Source organism: Orcinus orca, chromosome 2 (genome assembly GCF_937001465.1).
Source record: "Orcinus orca chromosome 2, mOrcOrc1.1, whole genome shotgun sequence".
NCBI classification, from domain to species: domain Eukaryota; kingdom Metazoa; phylum Chordata; class Mammalia; order Artiodactyla; family Delphinidae; genus Orcinus; species Orcinus orca.
In genome coordinates this window covers 101,306,218-101,324,777 of record NC_064560.1, presented here as the reverse complement: position 1 = coordinate 101,324,777, position 18,560 = coordinate 101,306,218, and the positions used below count along the sequence as shown (strand labels likewise).

Genomic DNA, 18,560 nt, shown 5'->3' with positions numbered 1-18,560 from the left:
TCAAAAACTTGGTTACACCTTGTATTCCTTCTTCAGGCTCCCAGCCTCTTAGGGAAGTGCCTGTATGTGTAGTAATTTATGATTTGCTTTCAGTTACTTTTCCTTATTAAATGTTTCACAAGAGAAGGAAGCAGATTGTTCCATTGAATTCACAAACCAGTGTTTTTAGATATACGGTCTAAAATTTAATGTTTGTTCTTTACTGAAAAATGTTAAATAAAATATTAAGCCTTTTAAAATGAGGCACATGGAATCAAAACATATATTGGATTTTAATTGATTCCATTCAGAAAAGCAGGTACTTAAGAGATTCTGTATATAAAAGATTAAAAAAGTATCATTTAAATCTCTATATTAAATTATTGGTTAACCCTTTTAATTTCGTTGCAGAGAAATAGAATAGATTAATTAGAAAGTTAAGCAAGACTCAAAAGTGTTTCTGCTACTTATTTATTCCTAAACTTTCTGTTACATCTACCATTTTAATCTGTAAGTTGAGGCACTGGCATCTCAAAAATTGTTGAATTGGCATATGTAGACTAGAAATAGGAAGGAAAGAAAAATATATGGCAGTGGTGATTCAGACATATCTTAATAGAAATGTTTTCCTCCTAATTACTGTATTGCAACTGTGGTATATTTTCTTGTTAATACATAGTTTTTCAGATTTTGATCAATTCGTATAATTTCTGTATTGTTTATTTTCTGTGGGTAATTTCTTTTTTCCTGGTTACCTTGGTCTTGTGGCTGAAGCTTTGGAAAGTTTATTACTCCTGTCATAATTCTATGTTTGTACAGCCATTGTGTTGAGCAGAAAGGAGTCGTTGATGCTAAAGGATGACTCTTGCCTTTGTCAGTGCCAGCCACGATCTTCTGCTCAGAGTCTAGATACATTAACAATAAAGCTGTAGAGCTCTTTTAAACCCTAGCCAGATCCTTGTTATTCTATAGCATCCTTTGAGCCCTCTACATGTCTTGTATCCTTGGTATGTAGTACTCTTTAGTTGGTGGCTTAATTAATTACAATTTTATTTAATTAATCTTTGCTCTTCTTTCATGTTGTGGAAGTAATTAGTGTCACTTGATAAGAATTAAGTATGTGTTTTCACAGAATTTCATTTATCACTTAAAATTTTGTGTGAGATGTTTTCTATAGCAGATACCCATTTATTTTCTTTTACAAATGTATTTAAAATAACACATAGCCCCCGTATTTATTAATTATTTGATAAAAGGCAATTCAGAGTCATAAAATGAATTATTTTCATTAGAAATAGGATCATCAAGATAAGTTTGCATTGTATGTTCTAAATCAATGAAAGTTATGTTTACTCCCCAACCCCAGGCCCACCATTCTGCTTTTTATGGATTTGTCTACTCTAGGTACCTCATATAAGTGGAACCGTATACTATTTGTCCTTTTGTGATTAGCTTATTTCACTTAACATAATGTCCTCAGGTTGTAGCATGTGTAAGAATTTCTTTCCTTTTTGAAACTGAATAATATTCTACTGTAGGTATATACCACATTTTGTTTATCCATTCATTTGTCAATGGACACTGAAGTCACTTCTACATTTTGGCCATTGTAAATAATGCTGCTGTGAACATGGGTGTGCAAATATTTGAGACCCTGCTTTCAGGAGCCAATTTACTTTTGCATTTTACTTTGGATATATGATATTTTAAAAATATAACTCATTTAGGAAAAAAGTTACAAATGGAAAGTATGATCTTTTTAAATAAAACTTTTCCTAAAATTATTTGCAGTTTCGTAAGTAGCTTTATATTAATGGATTTTGTAGATTGATAGTAGTCTTTGTCTTGGATTGGGTCTCATTGGAATCCTATCTGCTATTCTACAGTGTTGATTGCAAAGAAAATGCTTGAAAAATAGACCACAGGTAACTGGATACTGGAGAAATATTTAGTAACAAAGTGTGTTTTTACATGATACTCCCCAGACTTGTAGAATCTTTCTTAAATCTAGAATTTCAATAAGAATTCTCCAAGAATGAACAAAACAAAAACACTTTTTTTGTTGTTGTTTTTGTTTTGTTTTGTTTTTACATATAATCTGTGTGTTTTTAAAGCTTCTGATTCATTTGAAATTGTGCTTAGTGTGTTATTTATAGTAGGTACCCATCTTTTCTCTGTACTGTTTTTGATATAGGAAGTACAGATTCATAAAAAGAATAAATTAGGGTCCTACTAACTGAATTAGTAAATTTTACTTTGAGTACTGACTTCCTTTCCTTGCTTTTGTCACCTAGTCCTTCAGTTGACAATTCGGTCCCTATGAAAGAGCCTTGGGAATCGTGGCTAGTTATTGGAGAATTTGTAGCATTTAACTTAGTACAGACCACTTCTCATCTAAATCACAGAAGACTTCAAGGAATTTTTTTGAAGAAAAAGAGGTTCTAAACTTAACAGAATTTTGTTTTTGTAACATCTAGAGTTTTCTCATGCAAGAATGAAACAAAAGAAGTCAACCATTTGTATTTCATCATAGAAAGAGTCTCAGAAGGGGTTGGGAAAGTGTACCCTGTTAGGAGTCAAGGATGAGAAAGGCTGGTCTTCAAAACAGAAAAGGGAGAAATGGCTGGATTGAGAGATCTCCAACTCTTTCAGATTTTTCTGGGGATTGATTGGAAGGTGAAAATAATGGAGCCAAAGCTTCAGAAGGTACATTAAGGAGGATAGTGAACTGTTTTGTTGTTAATGGTAATTTATCCTTGTCACATTGAGTCTTCCTTTGCAATTTTCTTAAGAATAGATCTCCTCATTTAGAATCAGATTTTAGAGGAGATTTTATTAGGATGAGTTGTCACATCATTTTGATTAGTTTTGATATAATTAATGTTGATTTGATATGGTTTGATATAGTTTGATGTCTTCAGTTAAGAATAGCTACTCAGTGCTTTGATAGAAACCAGTTTTATTAACTTGAGCACTTGTTTGACTTGCTTCATTTTCTCTAACCCTTATTCACTTCGTATATTCATGGAGGCAGTACTAAACTTTAGAAAGTTGGGGGTGGGGCATTCATCTACTCTTAGAAGTAGCAGTGGGTGGAGACAGGTGGAGAGACCTAGATTATGCTCTGTTCAAAAATCTCCAAAGACCTACATTGGCAATGTATGTAGGGCATTGTATAGAGCAGTGATAAAGATACTCCCAAGTAACTTATTTCTGCAGGTTTCGGAGGCAAGGATTGATACACAGCCAGTTCCAATCACATGCAGATACCACCCACTGAATTGTATTATCTGCTATACCAAACAAAACCCATCATTGTATCCTCTTGGATTTATATTGTTTACTTTCTTCTCTCCTTAGGTATGGATGAACGAGGAGGTACAACATCTTGGGGAACAAGTGGTCAACCAAGCCCCTCTTATGACTCATCTAGAGTAAGTTTGCTCATCAACCCTTGATTAAAATTGTAAAGATAATTTGGCAGAATAAGTAAGTTCTTTCATATGTGAGTTCTATTTCCTAAGAGAAGTGAAGATTAATGTATTTTATGGGAATATATTAGAATACCCAGTACCTTCATAGTAGCTTTAATTCTTTCCCTTAACTGTCATACTATGGGAGTTCATTTTATGTCCTACAATGAAAGAAATATTCTTGATGTTATTTCTACACCTCACCTGCTTGTAATACCGTTTACTAAAGCTGGAAGAGCTTGGAATGCCTCACTAAGTAATCTCTAAACATAGTCATTTTTCTTCTTGTATTGTTTATTTGCCTTGAGAGCTCTCAGAGGACCAGCTTCTAGTCTCCCCTTTCACGTTCTTGCTATAGTAGTCATCAGCGATTTGTATCAGGGATTCTATAGCCCTGTCTCTTGGAAGCATATCAAAACAGATACAACAGATGACGTTTCTTGGTTGGCAGTTAAGAGAAAATAGGACCAAGCTAACATGCTATACAATGAAAGGTTAAAAGTTTAGAGCCTTTTAAAGAAATTAAAAGAACAAAAAAATTCCCCAAAACTTTAAAAAATGAGACTGAGAGACTGAAAATTAGACCAAAGAATTGAGAATAAAATTAAAGGCTGTGCCCCCAGATTCTGCAGTAAATTGATGAGGTTAAGAGCTACCTTTTCCAAAAGGTCATACTTTGAATGAATAATGAACTATTTATTTCTCTCAGAATTAACCAAGAGAGAATAGACAAGCATAAAATTTATGGGCACTTAACTCTAGAAGCAAATTGGTTTAAGTGGAAGAAAACCTGAATAATGTGATTGGAATTCATAGTCTCCATATGGGTTACACTGTTTTGCATTGAAAAATGCTGAGTGAAAATACTTACTAAAATATGGGTTTTGCTATTATATTTGGCTGTAAATATGTTTAATTTATTTTAAATACTTGGGAGAAGAACTGGGATAGTCCTGTGGAATCCAGGAAACTGTAGAGAGAGACTGTTAAACATGGGTTTTAGTGTTTCCTTCTCTCAAATCAGTGCTGTGAAAGCTGAGTTGTAGTGTAAACAGCACTGTCCTGGGTATCACAGGATCTACTATTGACACTACTTTGAACTTGCTACTTAATCTTGGACGTGATATTTTATCTTGTGGGTAAACTGGTTGATATCCAAATTTCCTTCCACCTTTAAAATTTTTTTATTTTTTGAATAATATTGTGAATAGGAAAGATAGGTTTCCTGTTTCGATTTTGAAGTAGGGATTTTATATCTTAGAGGACAATACTAGTTGATACTGGATTATTTTCTTTCAGAGCCTTGAGTTACTGTGTGATAACATGTTATTTCTTAATATACATTAAATGGTGCCTTTGTACCTTACTTCCCTTTCAAGCTTTCAGTGTTTTTCTACTTGAGTACTGAATAGGATTTTAGGAGAAGAGACCATAATAATATATCCAAACATTTATATATTTCATGTTCCTGAAATTAAGTGTACCTTTAGAGATGGACTTCAAAGCAAATCTTGCTTTTCTTTTTGCTATTTGATCTATAGGTCAAATGTGAAATGCAGTTTTTTATTCTTAATTTGTTTTTTCAGTGTATGTTATGTACAGTGAAAAGTTAAATTGATTTTATAGTAGTTTTCTATTATAAAAATCCAGATTAATCTCCAGATATCCCATACAGCCATATGCACGCACGCAAACACACACACACACGCACACACACACACACGCACACACACACACACACACACACACACACACACACACTATATTCACACACATTTTTTTCCCTGCCTGGCTACTGAGTGACCTGATAGAACAGTGATTTACTGTCCTCCTTTCTTTTTGTTCCCGGTGAAATCTACTCTTCCAATAACTTTTTTCCTTTATCCTAGTCATGATTCTGTGTTAGTTAAGATGTTATATTTTATTTACAATTTCAAACCATTTATTTCTCCCCTGAACTCTTCTCATCAGGGAGAGACATTTATGGTTATCTTTGAAGCTGTCCTCAGCACTCCTTTATAGGAAGATTGTCAACTTTCTGAGTTTTATTATTAAATACCTTTTACCACCTTGACCATGTTTTTCATAATTATGAGTATAGATGGATACAATTTTGTTAATAAGAATCTCAGTTGAACAAAGTACTTAATTCTCGTTAGTATTTTAATACAGTGAGTTTTTAAAATTTAGAAATAAATAATGATATTGGCCAAAAGCTAGTTTTGACACATTGTTAGTAAAATTAAGTCAGTTTAAGCTTTAATGAAATTGCAGCTGCCTTTGTAGAAATTATGTGAATGACATTTATTTAGACTTTACTATATTGTATAAATAACACACTTCCATCACTGAAAATCTCATTTAATAAATAATTTGATTTTACATTAATGATAGAAAATTTTTTAATTTTACTTTTTGTGGTACGTCGTGATAAAAAGGTATCTAAAAACTGCAAAATGGGGGGCTTCCCTGGTGGTGCAGTGGTTGAGAGTCCACCGGCCGATGCAGGGGACACGGGTTCGTGCCCCGGTCCGGGAAGATCCCACATGCCGCGGAGCGGCTGGGCCCGTGAGCCATGGCCGCTGAGCCTGCGCGTCTGGAGCCTGTGCTTCGCAACAGGAGAGGCCACAGCAGTGAGAGGCCCGCATACCGCAAAAAAAAAACTATAAGGGAGAAAGAATAATTTTTTTGTAGTACTGTAAGCAGTATTTAGCATATGAACTCTATTAATACTGTATTACTATGCATTTTAGTGTACAAGATTGGCTATACAGATTCATGAAGGTTGAGATCAATATTTATTTAACAACTTTTCAAAAAAAACTATAAGGGAGAAAATAATTTTTTGCAGTACTGTAAAGCAGTATTTAGCATATGAACTCTATTAATACTGTATTACTATACATTTTAGTGTACACAATTGGCTACACAGAATCATGAAGGGTTGAGATCAATATTTATTTAACAACTTTTCAAGGAGAATTTTTTCTCTTTATACTTTTTGCCTAATAGGTCCTGACTTTAATTTTGATGAAGATACCATTCTGCTCTAGTAACCTTGATGCATGAGTTCCACTGGAATTGTGTGGCTAAGAGGCCACAAACTTCTTTTCAGTGTTTCACCCTATGCCCATTTTCAGAAGTAAGAAAAGTCACTACAGCAGAGCTCTTTCTAGTGTGTCTTCCCTGTTTTTCCCAAAACCACCAGAAAAGTAGCCTCATAGCGTACAGGTGGTTGGTTGAGTTTCCGGTTATCAGAACTACCCACAGCACCGTTGACCTACTCCCCACCTGTGCAGAACAAAAACACACACGTGAACAGATAAAAGCATCATCATGATTGAATAGCGCTTCTATTTTCAGAAATTTGTGAAAGTGGTGATTGAATTTAAAGCACCAGAGACTGAAAGGAGCGATTAATCTCAGATAATTTAGACATGGGCAGAGGTATAATTAATTAATGACTTTGTCCCCTCCCTCCCTTATTTTTTATTCTTTCCTACAAATGAATGTTTTCTATATTTGACCTTTGTAACCAGGCATAAAGGCCAGAGAATATCATGATTTTTCTTATTTTCTACAGTGTTAATGATTTATTCTAGTTTCAGATTCCCCCCCAACCCCCCCCTCTTTAGGAGGCAGTGATTAAGAGCACATACTCTGGGGCCAGACTACCTGGGATGAATCCCAGCTCTGCCACTTACAGCATGTGTGATTCGTGTCCAGTTACTTAAATTTACTGTACCTCAGTTTACTCATCTGTGAAATGGGGATAATAATAATTACTTTACAAGGTTGTTGTGAGAATTAAATGAGATACATGTACAGTGGGCAGTGCTTAGATCAGTGTCTGGTACATAGTGAGTGTTCTATAAGTGTTGGCTTTAATCTTATATATGTCAGAATTTATCAACTAGATTTATTTGTAACAAACAAGCTTGAATGAATACATTTGCAAATGTGCTGCATTCTAAGTGTAATGAATAAGAATTGTTTTCTGATTCAGTCATGCTTATTAATACTATACTTTTACTTCTTTTATATTTGTAAAGGACATAAATAAAATTGATTTCCTTTCCCCTGCAATTTCTTTCTTGGGAATGCAGAAGTCTTCTGAGAAACTTTGATATAAAAGTTTTTGTCTGTATAATGCTTTATATATAATGAATGCTCTGTATGTGTTTGCTGAATATAATCAGATTGAGGAAGAATCATTAGATATACTAGATTAATTGCGCGGAGTTCCAGGAGGGGAAAGAACCGAAATTGATACAAGCTGGTGAAGCTTGAAGTAGGTGGTGGTGGTATTAATTAATGGTTATAGGGCTTTCTTCTGTGCTTACAAATTATTGCCCTGATTGATGACACTGCTTAGTGAAGCATTTTATTTAAGATCACAGCCTCTGAAGAGTTGTGCTCTGTGACCTTGGACAAATTACATAACCTCTTTGTGCCTCAGGTTTCTAATCTCTATAATTATGATAATCTTACAGATACTTTGTAGGATTTTGGTAAAGATGGAGTATAATAATAGCTATGAAGTATTTCATTTATTGATACAATAAATGAAAGCTGCTGTTACTATTATTACCACCATTATTATTTTCTCCAAATATCTAATATTTTATTATGTATTTTCATGCTTATATTTCCTCATGTACAAATTGTTTCAAAAATATTGTCTGATCATTTTAGTTTACGGAAATTCCAAGGGGCCATGTCATCTTGGTTTTCCTGCCCTTTTAAGCTCTGCTACCCAACCTAGACCAAGCTCACAGTGCCGAAGTACCGTTGCAGTTTATACCCTGGGCAAGGGGTTATGAGAGGGCTCATAGGAAAGAGAAGTCTTTCTGTTGATACTCTTTCCTACAATACAGAGTTTTGCATTCCTTAATTTAAAAGGTATGAGTTCACTGGTAGGTAACCACTAATAGAAATTATATTTATAGGTACCATCAATGCCCAGGAGTTGGCAGTTTAATCATAAGTATTTTCAGGTTACATATAACCCATTGTGGTAGTTATTTTTGGAAAAGGAACAACATTCAATTGAGTAGAGTTTGAGTGCTTATTTTTTCTAATTGCTAAATTTCTACCATGGTTTTCCCTTCTCTTTATTTTATTTTTTATTTTTTTTTGCGATACGCGGGCCCCTCACTGTTGTGGTCCCTCCCGTTGCAGAGCACAGGTTCCGGACGCGCAGGCTCAGCAGCCATGGCTCACGGGCCCAGCCGCTCCGCGGCTTGTGGGATCTTCCCGGACCGGGGCACGAACCCGTGTTCCGTGCATCGGCAGGCGGACTCTCAACCACTGCGCCACCAGGGAAGCCCCCCCCTTCTCTTGTTTTTGTTTTTGTTTTGCGGTACGTGGTCCTCTAACTGTTGTGGCCTCTCCCATTGCGGAGCACAGGCTCCGGACGCGCAGGCTCAGCGGCCATGGCTCACGGGCCCAGCCGCTCCGCGGCATGTGGGATCTTCCCGGACAGGGGCTCGAACCCGTGTCCCCTGCATCGGCAGGCAGACTCTCAACCACTGCACCACCAGGGAAGCTCCCCCCCTTCTCTTTATAATACGGTTTGCAGAATGAAACAATCTTGCTCGTGTTGTTCTTCCTTCCCTCCCCATTTTGCAATATTCAAATTTTGAAAGCTAGAAGAATTTTCAAAACTAGAAGGTGTTTTATTTATATCCAGTCCTTTTAGTTCGTAGAGGAGGAAACTTAAGAGAGTATGAGATTTGGCTAGGTTGAGATGTGTGCTGTTGATACAAAATACACATGAGATTTGGTCAGAAAGTTTGCCTAGTTAATGACAGACTCTGGCCTAGAACTCACATATTCTGAATTCTGTGCTAGTATTTTTAACCCCCTTACCTTAGAATTTCCCAACTCAAAGAATTGTCTTAAATTTTCTGCCATATACTGAAGGAATGGGAGGAGAGAGAGGACAAAGGTGAAAAAAGAAGAGGATCTGCAATTGATAAAGAGGGCATTGGACATTATTTGATTTTTTTAAAAATTTGCCGGGCAGGTATAGTGTTTCATGAGGCAGAATAGTGTACAATTTAAGAGCTTGAATGTTGAAATCAAGATGCCTGTGCTGTTTCTGGCACTCCTATTTCTTAGCTGTATGACTCTAGGCACGTTGCTTCTCTCTGCCTCAAACATTTTTTTGCTTTTCCCTTTTGCACTGGTTGTGGGGGCCGGAGGTGGTGGATACTAATAATAACTACCTTACTGAAGTTCCGGACTTAGGCCTATTAGTGGAGAAGGGGAAAACCAGTTATGTGGTGATGAGTTGGCTTTAAAATACTTAGCTTAGCTGCTGTGTATGACTCAGCACAAAATAATCTCAGGGACTTTCTGTTAAGGGATAAATAGTTGATATGTTTTGAGCTCTTTCATTGTAAACATACTGTGTGACTTGTGCTACCTGTTGCAGTGAAGGGATATGAGGGTACAGTTTATTTAAAAAGCACCAGCAGTGGTCATTTCTCAGATCAGCTGTCAGGAATACATGTGGATGGCAGCCTGAAAGACCAGATCAGGTAGAAAAATGAAAATATTAGGGTACAAGGATTCAGAATTTGTTCTAGATTTCTGAGAGTCATACATAAAGCCATAGATTAGGTACTTGGGTTAAAGGAAACAAAAATAAATAAAAATTCAACTAGAGTAAACATAGAGCTTTCAGATTCTATGGACACTAAAATGAGTCCGAAAGGTTATCTGTATCCATTTAATGTTACTTCTCTAACAACTCTGGACTATTTCTGTCAGATGTGGCTAAAGGGATCTTTAATTTTGCTTAGTGCTCTCTCCATTCTTAGCAAGTATTCAATATCTGTTCCTTCATATATATGGAAGAGTTTGGCTAATAACCACTTTGAAGTTTGATGGATAGCAAGTTGGAGATGGCATAATAGGGGCTTAATTCCCTTCACATGTTATCTATGCAAAACAAACAGAGGTCATTCTGACTCCAGAAAGGGTTATACTGGGTGGAGTTTTGAGAGAACCTGGTGTGTAGTTCATTTACATTTGACAGTAGGGGCCTTGGGAGTACCTAGGAGCAGAGAGAACATGTTGTTTTCTTCTCCCAGCAGAGCACAGTGGCATGAGAGCTACCCTTGTAAATAAGGATGACAGTGTTGTCTGCCTGCTTTTAAGGAATTTGCTCTTTCTGTGGTTCCCCAGTTTTACCCTGCTGAGATTTGTAGATGCACTCAGTTTCTGAAATGTCAAAAGTGAATAAATGTGTATCTTAGAGTTCAGAAAATATGGTTGGAAATACAAGTCATACTTACCAAGTCATCTTTATTTTAAATAAACTGTAAAACTTTAACTCTTTTAAGGCAGCAGTGAGAAGCTCTAATTAGGCAACAAATAATTAATTACCAAAGTAATTTCACTGATTACCATGAGATTACAGGTGAGGGAGAAATTCCTTTGAGTGGTCAGGAAAGACTTAATAGAATAGGAAGAGTTTGAGTAGAATATTGTAGGACAAACAATATTTGTGTGAATAAGGTTGAAAGGAAGACAGCTCTTTCTGGAAATGTAGAATGATGGGACCACAAGTTACAGAGGCACCAAAATCACAAACTTTAGAAAATAGTAAATCACCTTGCTTTGTAGGTGAATAGTGTGATAAGGCAGATAACCTTTCTGTAGAAGAAATAAAGTCTATCCTTTGAGAAATAGAGAACCAATTAAAAATAAACTTTGACACAGGGAATGGCACAAAGGGTTTTATAAATATCAATATACTATGGTATGAAGGATGGATCCAAACACAAGAAATTGGATAATCTGATATGATGTTACTACACAGGCCCACTTGGGATGAAATAAGACTTAGATTGGGATGAAATAAGACTTAGATTGGGATGATAGGATCAAGATCACAAAATATTGGAGAGAGGAGAGATGTCACAAAGGAAAAAGAAACTGGCACACTTGGTGAATGAAGAAAATATGAAATCATGTAGACTCACTACCCCCAGAGAATGATGACTCCTGAATTAAACTCCATGTGTTTTGTTTAGCCTTTGACAAGTTACTTGTGGTTGTGTTATACAACTACCAGATTGTTTGATTTTGATAAATAGCTTCCCTTACAAATGGGAAAATCTAGTTGTGTGAATAAAAAGTAAATAAAATAGTTTTTACTCATTGTCCCGCATTTGTCAGCGTTGATGGGTCATAAAGTTCACTCCCTTAGAGCACATATTTTCTCTAGATTGTTTACTGTTTGCATTGTTTTTATTTTTGAGGGGGATAATGGTATAGGTTTTATAGCTACTAGGGGATCAAATGCAATAATTAGAAAGGACACACAAATTTTGAAATAGTATTTTATGCCTCTTGATCTCAGGTACAAAACACGAGATGAAGCAGTTAAATAGCAAAGCAAGACAGGAGGGACAGAGAATTAAAGTAAGTGTTTTCTATATATTGCATCTATGTTCCCATTAATCTCTGTTTTGTTATGTAACTGCTCCTTCTGAATGTTCTGAATGTGAAGAAAACTATGGGTAAGAAAAGGGTGTATTTTAAAGTTAGGTTCAAATAAACCCATGAGAGAAAATGTTGTTTGTTACTCTTGGTCCTATTCAAACAGCACCTGCCTATGAATTGTAATCGTAATGTTTTTGGATTAGGAGAAATTGGGTTAAGATGATGTAAACTCCTTTAAATCTCTTGCTAGCAGATATTTAAAATGAAAGAAATCACATAGCTATCAGATTGTCCACTTTCCCATTTTTAAGCCAGTCAAACCTATTTTTTCAGTTTAGCCATTCAACAGGGACAATGCCTGTTGAGATGCTCTAACATAGATCTTTTGGAAAGAGCCTGTATGTCAGTTTCTCACCTCATTGTGAGTTTCATTTAACTTTGTATGCCTGTGAAATGGCATCTTTATCAGGATTGATCTTTACAATTCTCTTTTTTTTTAATCTTCTCAGTGTTGGGTCTTTAAAGTTAACAAGTGGAAGTCAAAACATAATAATCTTTGAACCTCTCTTACATCCTTTTTTGTAATTGTTGAGGATTTATTTTCTGACAGCTTTTTAAGAAAGTTATTTTCTATAAATTTAAATGTTTCTTATTCATGAGAAAATAATGGAGGGTAGATTCTGGCAGAATACATTTTTAGGCCTGCTTAGCCTGTTTTAATTAGTAACAATATTTACAACTACCATTTGTCACAATATAGTTTAAAACCTTTCAAAACCTTTTAAAACGTTACCTTTTTTAAGCTTCATACCAGCTCATCAAGAAGCCATTTAAAAAATCCCATCCATTTTAGAGGTGAAGAAATTGAGGCTCAGAGAAGGTAGATAACTTACCAGATATTAAGCACACAAGAGTAGTAACCAGGCAGTATGATTTTAAATTACTGTCCCTTTGGACCATATCACACTTGCTGAAGTTTAAGAGAGACCCCAAAATAGTTGTTATCACTACTTGTCCAGGACTTTGACACATACTCTAGAAGTTGTAAGATGATGTCACTATCATTGTTTATTATAAAAATATTATTCACATTTTATACATTAAAAATATAAGCCATGGAATGAATCAGATAAATTCGCTTCCTGGTATCACCACTGTATTTGACCTTGGAAAGGATAAAATAACTTAATCTCTGAGCCTCAGATTTCTCATCTGCAAAGAGATTTATCTCATAAGAAGTGTGTAAGAATTAAGTAGAGGCATAAAGTATTTAGCACATATGTGTAATTTATTAAGAAGTCTATAAGTGTTCCTCTTTTTACAGTCAGTCTCATGAAAAGTTACTCCATTTTGATATAAAACCATGTTAAGAATTTTACAAGTCTTGGATGCTCCTTAGAAAGACAGCTGTTTTGAATTCCTGGAGTATGTCCTGAACAAGATGGGGGACCTGTTGCAGTTTTTAAATGCCCACCAAGAGGTCCTATAAGTCAGGAAAAGTTAATTATGTTTATAAAATTGCAATTATTGGAAAAGTTCATTACAGATGAACAGATCTTGGGATTTGGAGATTATTGGGAAAAATAAAATTGGCCAATTCAGGTTCTTATGAACGTAGATTCTTATTAATCTACATTCTTATGACAGAATGTAGATTTTAAAAGAGGAGGCTTCAGTTAATTCCTCAAATCTGTTTGAAAGATATCTACCTCACAAGGTAGTGATCCTCAATGAGCTTATGTATGTCAAAGGCTTAGCATGATCAACTAATGTCAGTTCCTTTTGTGATGTACTTTTGTTATATATTCTAACATTTTTATTCTGAGAATAAGAAGCTTGGACTGTTTTCCTTCAACATATTGAACAGATACTTAATCCTTTGTGCTGTCAAATGAAGTAATTATTTTCATGTGGTTTTATATCATTATCAATCTGCTGCTTTTTGCATGGAGCAATCATGTTCCTGGTGTATAGTATAGGAAATTATTTAGTAATTGAGCAGTGAAATATCACCTGTACTGAACCAAATGTCTTCTCTGCATTGGTGATACCATGAAATCTTATTAAGTTTAGACTTTTCTGAGTTCTTGCTCTGTAAATATTTTCTTCATTTTCCAGTAACCCTACCTTGCTCTCTTAGATCACTTTTCCTCAGTATCTTCCTTCCCAGTTTAGAATTTTACAGTCGTCTCTTGGGTGTCCATATTTTAGTTTGTGCGCTGTTCACATGAAAATCCTTTTTTCTCCCACTTTTTTTTACTTATGAATCACTTATTGAGATTTCACTATTTTCTAGTCACTGGCATTAGTTGGTCAGAATGAAAATGAGCAGTCCACATTTCCTGGGCAAAAGGAGTGTTCCTTCTCATGAGAAAAACAGATGGTTATACCACAGAATGATAAAAGTTGTAGTAATGAAGGCCCAGGGAGAGTAGAAGCACAAAAATATAAGCAATACTTGGTTATAAAACCTCCAGGGCATATCAAGTGAAAATGATGTTTTGTAATACAAAGAACAGAGGACTGATGAGTTACTTATTCTGGACTTAATTCCTAACATGTAAAACAAAAATTTTTGAACACTATCAGAGTTTCTAGAACTGGGCTCAATAGGTTATTAATAAACAATATATAAATACAGAGCTCTGTGGTCCAATATATTTATGTATTATTGAGTTAAAGAAAATTAGATTTCCTTGTTGGTATTAGGTGTCTCAGTTTTTAATATTATTGTAAATTATAAATCTTTAAGAAAGGAATAGAATATACTTCTCACATTTTTTTTTCCTACCGTGGAATCCTTCTGTGTTACATATGAATTGTTTGACTGATAGTAACAGTCTCAAGAAATAGTAAATTAGACAGTTTATATACTTAACTATTAATTTAGATCCGTGATCCATTGCACGTTCAGTTTTGGTTAAGTATAAAGTCAGGGTCAAAATTGATTTTTTTTTTTTGGCATAAGAGTATCCAGTTTTGTTGGCACTGTTTGTTGAAAAGATTGTCCTTTTCCCCACTGAATTCCCCTGTTATCTCTGTTGAAAATCAATTAACTGTGTATGTGAGGATCAATTTCTGAACTCTCTGTTCTGTTCCATTGATTATTTTTAAACCTTTACATCGATACCATATTATCTTGATCACTGTACCTTAAAATACATCTTGATATCAAGTAGTGTAAGTCATCCAACCTTAATTATTCTGTTTCAAAATTGTTTTTCCTATTCTAGGTACATTACATATACACTGAAACATTTTCAATCAGCATATCTGTTTCTAGAAAATCTTCTGGGGTTTTAGTTGCATAGAATCTCATCAGTTTAAGGGGAATTGATATTTTAGCAATGTGGAATCTTCTGATCAGTGACTATGGTATAACTTTCTCTTAAATCTTCTTTAATTCCTGTTAGTAATGTTTTATAGTTTTCAGTGAACACATATTACACATCTTTAGTTTATCACGAAATAATTTTTGATGTTGTTATAAATGTAAATTTCTGGTTGTTCATGCCTTATATAAAAACTATAATAAGTTTTGGTATATTGACCTTATATCCTGCACCTTGCTAAACTCACTAGCTGTAGTAGTTTTTTTGTACATGCTGGAGGATTTTCTGTTTGGATAATGAGAATTTAAGTTTTTCTTTTCCAATCTGGATTTTTCCCCTTTATTGAATTGGTTATGATTTCTTGTACAGTGTTGAATAGAAGTGATAAGCGCGGATAGCTTTGCCCTGTTCTTGATGTTGGAAAAACAACCAGTCTTTGGCCGTTAAGCATGACATTAGTTATACGTTTCATTCATGTGATTTATTAGATTGAGGAAATTTCCTTTTATACCTAATTTGTTGAGAGTATTTATCAAAAATGGGTGTTGGATTTTATTAAAATAATTTTTTTGCATCCATTGAGGTGGTCATATGGATTTTCTTTTGTAGTGTGTTACTGTGGGATTATATTGATTACTATTTTTAATTTTAAACCAACCTTGCATCCCTGAGATAAATAGCACTGGATTACTATGTGTTGTTCTTTTATATATTGTTGAATTCAGTTTGCTAAAATGTTGTTAAGAATTTTTATATTTGAGTAATACTGATCTGTATGATTTTTTTTTCCTTGTACTGTCAGTCAGAATTTGATGTCATGATAATAGTGGCCTCAAAGAATGAGTTGAGAATTATTACTTCCATTTTAATTTTTTGACAGAATTTATGTAATGTTGGTATTATTTCCTCTTTAAATATTTGGTAGAATTTACCAGTGAAGATATGTGGGCCTAGAGTTTTCTTTGAGAGATGGCTTTTAATTTTAACTTTATTAGTAGATAAGAACTATTCAATTTTTTTCTTGAGTGAGCTTTGTTAGTTTGCGTGTTTTAAGAAATATATCCATTTGTCCATTTCATCTAAGTTGAATTTATTGGCATAAAGTTGTTCATAATAATTCTCTATTACCTTTTAAATATTTATATTAGTTATCTCTTGCTATAATAACAAATTACTGCAATTTTAGTGGCTTAAAATAGTACACATTATGGACTCACAGTTTCTGTGGGTGAGGAATTAGGTATAGCTTAGCTTGGTCCTTTGTTTCAGGGTCTTTTATAAGACTGTAAGCAAAGTACTTGCCAGAACTGAAAGACTGATTGGGGAAGGATCTGCTTCCAAGATCATGTGTTTTTTGGCAGGATTCAGTTCCTTTTGGTTTGTTGAACTAAGGATCAAAGTCCCCTGTTGGCTGGAAGCTGCCCTCAGTATCTTGCCAGTTGGGCCTTTCTGTCATGGCAGCTTACTTCATCATAGCCATCAAGGGAAGAGGGGTCTGCTAGGAAGATAGAAGGCACAGTATTATGAAGCCTAATTATGGAAATGGCATCCCATCACTTTTGCAATATTCTTTTGATTGGAAGCAAGTCGCTTAGGCCAGGTCACACTGAAGAGGAATGGCTTATATAGGGGTATGAATACCAGAAGACATAGATCATTGAGGGCCATCTTAGAGTCTACCTGGCACAGCATTTGTAGGATCTGTAGTTAAAATCCCTACCTCATTCCTGATATTGGTGAATTGTTTCTTTTCCTCCTGATCAGTATGGCTAGAGGCTTATCTCTTTTACTGACATTCTCGAAGAACTAGTTTTTGTTTCTTTGGTTTTCTCAATTGTTTTTCTGCTTTCAGTATGCTTGACTTCTACTCTTACCTTTACTTTGAGTTTAGTTTGCTCTTTGTTTTTTAGTTTCTTAAGGTGGAAGTCGTGGTCATTGATTTGAGATCTTTCATCTTTTCTAACAGGCATTTAGTACTATAAATTTTCCTCTGACCATGGTGTTACCTGCATCCCACAATTGTTCCTATTTTCTGTTTTCATTTCATTCAGTTCAAAATACTTTATAATTTTATTACTGAATGAATCAGATCCCACCACTTCCCGTTTACAAAATCAGTTACAAACTTAAAAACAGTAGAAAAGAAAGGTGCTCTTAATCAGAATGCCAGCAATCTGGGCAGATGGTGGACTCAGCATCCCCCACAAACCACCTCCGAAGATTCTGCTCAGCCATGAAACTTTTAAAGAGAAGGAGGGAAGTAATCTCAGTTAATCGTTGAGATAGGGGGTCAGAGTCATCATCATCCCCCCACTGCTCGCAGGCTCGTTGACTTCTTGTGATCTTCCTCTAGATGTTATCTTGTTCACACAGTTTGTTCAGGAGATGACTGAAGGGGAAGCTAAGGGAGAGATCTGGTCATCTTCATTTCTACATTTCATTGCTTATTCTTCATTTCTTTTTCTTTGATCTATGGAAAGAACCGACAAGTTAGACAAGGTATTGTGTGTTAAAAGATTTGAAAGGTGTGCTTGGGCCAGAAATGAGTAGAGCATGGTGTGGCACCTGGTTTAAAAGTTAGTTACAATATAGCTTTGCTAAAGTGACAAGAAAAGGGGCTTCCTGCTGAGGGTGGTTTCCTGCAAAGAGCTGCTTACAAATCCCCACTTGTCAGAACATCATTTCATTTCTGTGGGGTTAGGGGTGAAGGTCTGTCTTGTAACTTCTTCATGCTGACATAGAGTGCTATATTCTCAGAGTGGAGGGTGTCAGCATGGGTCTGTAGCATCTCTGCTGATGATTTTAGTTGTCTGCTTATATATACAGGTGAAGAAAGCTACAATTACTTTGATGCCCACAAAGAAATAGATTATTATGAGCAATAATGTTAATCCCATTCTCTTGAGGCCAGTTCTTGGAATTGTGCTAGCCATAGATTCAATATTGCTCAAGCTGGAGCAGCTTATGTCATGGCTACAGTCTGGTCATCATGCAGTTAGCTTTTTTCCTGTGGTAGCAGTTATAGTATCTGTAAAACAATTCAGGAGTGTGCATCAGACACTGAGTCTGTGACTCTTTTGTCACAATCATTAACTGCTCAGTTTTGTACTTGGGGCTGGGGTGGGGGTGGGGGGGTCCTGCTCTGTTCCAATTTTCCTATTGCTTTCTTCCTTGACCCTTGGGTTATTTACAGTTATATTGTTTAATTTTGAAATATTTGGAGATTCTGTAGATATGTTTTTATTATTGATATTTAATTTATTCCATTGTAGCCAGAGTACATGCTTTAGTTCTTTGTGTAAATCTGTATTTCTGTGTG

General features: G+C 35.2%; 1 protein-coding gene across 11 annotated transcripts in view; it reads left to right on the top strand.

Moving 5' to 3' along the window:
* TCF12 (transcription factor 12) overlaps positions 1-18,560 on the top strand; it is a 391,021-nt gene that overhangs the window by 148,680 nt on the left and 223,781 nt on the right. For 10 of the 11 annotated variants that reach the window (XM_033436994.2, XM_033436999.2, XM_033436993.2 and 7 more), the window contains exon 4: positions 3,340-3,413. In XM_033436994.2, the coding sequence (XP_033292885.1) occupies positions 3,340-3,413 (74 nt within the window). Of the gene's footprint in view, positions 1-3,339; positions 3,414-11,826; positions 11,889-18,560 lie in introns of all 11 variants that reach the window. The other variant, XM_033437000.2, reaches the window with a different exon arrangement.